Here is a 4,025-nt window from a genome sequence, read left to right as displayed (position 1 = left end):
AAAGGTTCGTAAATGCAAACCGTGGAAGGGCTTGTGATTTTACTACGGTCTTCGAACTGTCGTAAACTTCAGGAACACGCGAGCTCGGCTGTAAGTTTTCTTTACGTGTTTTCCTGAAATAAGATCGTGGAATCGCTGTTTCCTCGGATAAACTTGTGTCAGCGCGTTAATCCTCTTCGTGCATTCAATTCTTTTGTAACACAAATTAGGACATTGATAAACGTTGAGAATGGGGCACGAATTCTATTCCTTTCAAAACAAACATTGTATTTCTCGTAATTTTTAGTATTCACGTAACTAATAAATAATTCATTAATACAATAAACGTATTAAATAATACATTTTTTTTATATATTCGTTTGGTTTTATTTTCGAATACGCGACGTACGGTCCAAGAGCAATCAATGTCCGCCAACTGCGTACTATATTTACCTTACTTGCAGAAGTCAGTGAACTTTTGAAGGGATGAGATCAAAAGGGTCATAAATTTCTTCTAGTATGGTTTACCAGGTAAAATTTTATTTCAAAGAGCATTTCTACCTTTGAAAGTGTTTCTACTCTGACTATAAATAAATCTGAAATTTTTAGTTTGAGGATAACTGCGTTCCTCGGTTTACTTTGAGTTAAGAGTAATATTATTTACGTCGAGCACGTATTTTTGTAATAATTTAAAACATTCTAATGTATATAATTAATTCGTTTATTTTTTTTTTATGGAATTGATGTATCGTGTATAATGTGTTAGAGAAACGCGTGAAACAAGTATTTTGTAATTTTTCGGTCGAACGATCGCGCAGAATTATTGTTGAACGATCTTCGTACGTAAAAAACTGTCAGTCGAATGGTTACATTCTATCGTTTCGAAGCTTTACACCGGTTAGCATTTCAGTTTTTCAATCGAAATACAATCGACTAGTTCAATTTGTCTGCAATTCCAATCGCGCGGAGCATTCTTCCACCGATAACAGAAATAGAAAGGAGTACCAACCTATCGAAGCTTCTGCTGGAAAATATCTTATCTTCCATTTTACAATAAAATCTTTCGTCCTTTGAATTTTTCGAAGATTGCGATATCTTTTACAATTATAAGTGGGAACGATCGTTGTTATTTTCGTTAATTACACTGCGTATTTCTTAATCCAATCAAGGTAAGAGCTGACTCGCGTGTACACAGAAGGATATATCACGTTGGCACAATTTTTCGACCAGGATACCAGACCAGCCAGTTTTCCTCTTACCATCAAAGGGCCGCCAGAATCGCCCTAAATAGAATGCACATTTCAGTTTTAAATCAGCTAGGTATATTCAGTATATACAAGCTGGGCGTGGACCAGTGATATAACCAGCCACAAATAAATGGAAAATATCGATTAAAGTATTTGAACCCGAAATTTTGTCTGTTCCATACGATTTGGCAAACGTGTCTGACCATTGCGCGTGATTTCTACTTGATATTTTATGTTTCAATTACTTTCAACCAATTAAGACCAAAATAACAAGATCGATACGCTTAAAAGTACATTTTTAACACACTTTACCTATCATCTTACCCAGAAGTATTTGCAAACATCAATGCAAGTAGAATTAACACGTAATAGTCAGACATACTCGTCTAGGTAGATTTTCTTGAAAAATTTAGCGTCGATTTAAAAGATTGTTTTTTTATATTTTTCATTAAGTTCAACACAAGGAATTGGCCCATTGTATGTCGATGGAATGTCACTAAATTGAAAATTCTAATAACGAAACTTACCTTGCAATGTCCCCTTACAGCTTTAGGGTCGTATGCACACAGATGCGTCTTGTAAATGTTTTGCGAGCCAGCATAAACGTTCCTGCAGTAATCTTGGCTGGCAATTGTGATGTTTACCCAGTGCAGAAGATTTGTTCTTTCCGCTTGGTACTGCAACATTACGTCTTTTATTAATTCTCGCGTAAGAATTTTAAGGGGAACTCGTTGATACTTGAATCGTCGATGCAAACACTTTTGACATTAAATAACTATTTTAGTGCATCGTTTTAACTCGAATAAAGTTTAACATTTACCGAGAGCCAACCGAATCCAGAGACTATAGCTGGATCATTAGTTTTAACGACTTCATTGCGACCGGGCATGGGCACGAAAGATATCAGAGCAGATTTTACGAACGGGGTTTTCACCTGTGAAATATTTTACATCATTATTTACGGTGAACGATATTCCGAGCTACTGTAAACGCTTTTATTTTTCATCGCGAAAGATATCGTTATTTCTAAACAATTTAAAATTGCAATTTTAACTAACGAATTACGAGTTCCTAAAATTGGAACATAACTTTCAGCGATGAAAAGATAAAAATGTTCTTTAAAACAGTGATTACATAACGATTTTAAATAGAAAATTGTACAAAAATAGTGCTTGTCAATTTTCTATGAAAAGTATATCGTACCTTGATCAGGGCAATGTCGTTCACCCACGTGTCCGAACTATTGTATTTTTCGTGAACATAAAACTTGTTGATAAGATACTCTGATCCTGGTCTCGTCAAATTAACCGTGCCAGCAACTACTTTGATATCTTCTGGTCGCTTGCTGCAAACGATTTAGTGTTTATTTTCGTTTAACAAATTTTAATATTAATCGAAGAGCATAAAGCCACCAGGTTTATTTCACTTGCCTTACTACACAGTGGGCAGCTGTGATGACGTAGTATTTATTTAAAATCGATCCACCGCAAAAGTGTCTAGAGCTATTTCTCAGTTGAAGAGAGATCTGAAAATACACGTTTTTGGTTTAGAAATTTCACTCTAGATTGAAATCTAACGCGACAAACTATTGCTTAGGAGACGAGAGGATATTTCGAGCTTACTTGGTAAGGAATTTCACCTGGTTTCGCCACTATTCCGTCTATAATTTGTGGCACAGGTCCAGCTGTGATAATATCGATAACAACAATTTAGAATATTCGTAAAGCGAATGTTAATCGTTGAGGACATTTGTTATACTCACCGTTGGCCAGAACAAGAATAGTCGTAGCGAAAAGAGCAATCAGCGCCTTCATGTTGTTAAGATGTTGTCGCTGCTGAATTATCATAATATCTCTGTTGAAATACAATTGATTTGCAGCATTTATATACGTAATCTGGTTGCAAGGAAGATTAGATAAGTAAATAGTGATCGAACAAGATAAGATAACTCACAGAGAGCATAAAATTTTTATAAATAATAAAAATAAAGAGTAAATGATATGCACGTAAAGAAGTTAAGAATTACATCTGCAAAGGAACGTAAATTATAACGTGCACTTTGAACATTTAGAGTTTTAATTTAAAAAAAATTATATCAAGCGACCTTTAATGTTAACGCGTATCTGTAAAATTTGAATATTCGAATAATTCCAAGTTCCAGCGGAAAGGTGTCAAGATACACGAGAAATACATGATCGTTTCGCTATCGCTCAATTGTGGAAGCCTTATCAGCGGGCATAGTGCCAAACGAGGCGGAATGGTGTTGTACAAGAAAGTTTTCAGTGTTCTAATATCGCTTTATCAGATTACCGACATCTTGTTGCAAGTTTATCTTTAAGAGACCCGTTAAACTACGCTTTACACGACGATCGAAAACTATTAATTTTTTAACGTATTCGCTATCAAACTTTATCGATATCCGTTTGAGAATTATCAATCGAAAGACACGACTCGTTATTATTTATCATAAAATCGACAGATACGAACGAACTCGAAAGGTAATCCAGTGTACCAAACATTTCGATGCGGATTGACGTTCGTTTCGTGCCCAGATCGTACTTGTCATTCTTTCTGACGGATCTATCGAACGCGTTATTAACACGATCGACGTATCGAAGTGCACGCCGTACATATAGAACGCAGCTTTGGACGGTCTTTACGAGTTCGGAGTTTCCTCCGTCGGAGCACGTTTCCGCGGCCTTTTCCTTCGTTTTTACCCCGGGCAGTCGTTAAAAAGTAAAGGAACGAAATAAATTACTTGCGCGTGCACAACACCTTCGCCTCGGTTTAATCGATTAC

At 36.0% G+C, this 4,025-nt stretch overlaps 1 protein-coding gene across 1 annotated transcript; it reads right to left on the bottom strand.

The window, feature by feature from the left end:
* Window positions 1-766: 766 nt before the first annotated feature.
* On the bottom strand, window positions 767-3,072 carry LOC143340655 (chymotrypsin-2-like). Its single transcript, XM_076762870.1, has 7 exons — window positions 2,989-3,072; window positions 2,849-2,910; window positions 2,653-2,751; window positions 2,430-2,567; window positions 2,047-2,160; window positions 1,754-1,903; window positions 767-1,262 (listed from the first exon to the last, which is right to left on the bottom strand). Exons 1-7 carry the CDS (start codon window positions 3,038-3,040, stop codon window positions 1,119-1,121), a joined length of 759 nt encoding a protein of 252 aa, XP_076618985.1. The 5' UTR covers window positions 3,041-3,072; the 3' UTR covers window positions 767-1,118.
* Window positions 3,073-4,025: the final 953 nt, after the last annotated feature.

The sequence above is a fragment of the Colletes latitarsis genome, chromosome 1 (genome assembly GCF_051014445.1).
Source record: "Colletes latitarsis isolate SP2378_abdomen chromosome 1, iyColLati1, whole genome shotgun sequence".
In the NCBI taxonomy this organism is placed as follows: domain Eukaryota; kingdom Metazoa; phylum Arthropoda; class Insecta; order Hymenoptera; family Colletidae; genus Colletes; species Colletes latitarsis.
This window is presented reverse-complemented; position numbering and strand designations above follow the sequence as displayed.

Excerpts from the sequence above, each read along its gene's own strand:
- LOC143340655 (XM_076762870.1), bottom strand. The coding sequence starts at position 3,040 with ATGAAGGCGCTGATTGCTCTTTTCGCTACGACTATTCTTGTTCTGGCC. Across the intron at positions 2,911-2,988 it reads TATTCTTGTTCTGGCCAACG|CTGGACCTGTGCCACAAATT; the intron begins GTGAGTATAACA and ends ATATTATCACAG. Across the intron at positions 1,904-2,046 it reads CTGGATTCGGTTGGCTCTCG|TACCAAGCGGAAAGAACAAA; the intron begins GTAAATGTTAAA and ends GTAATGTTGCAG.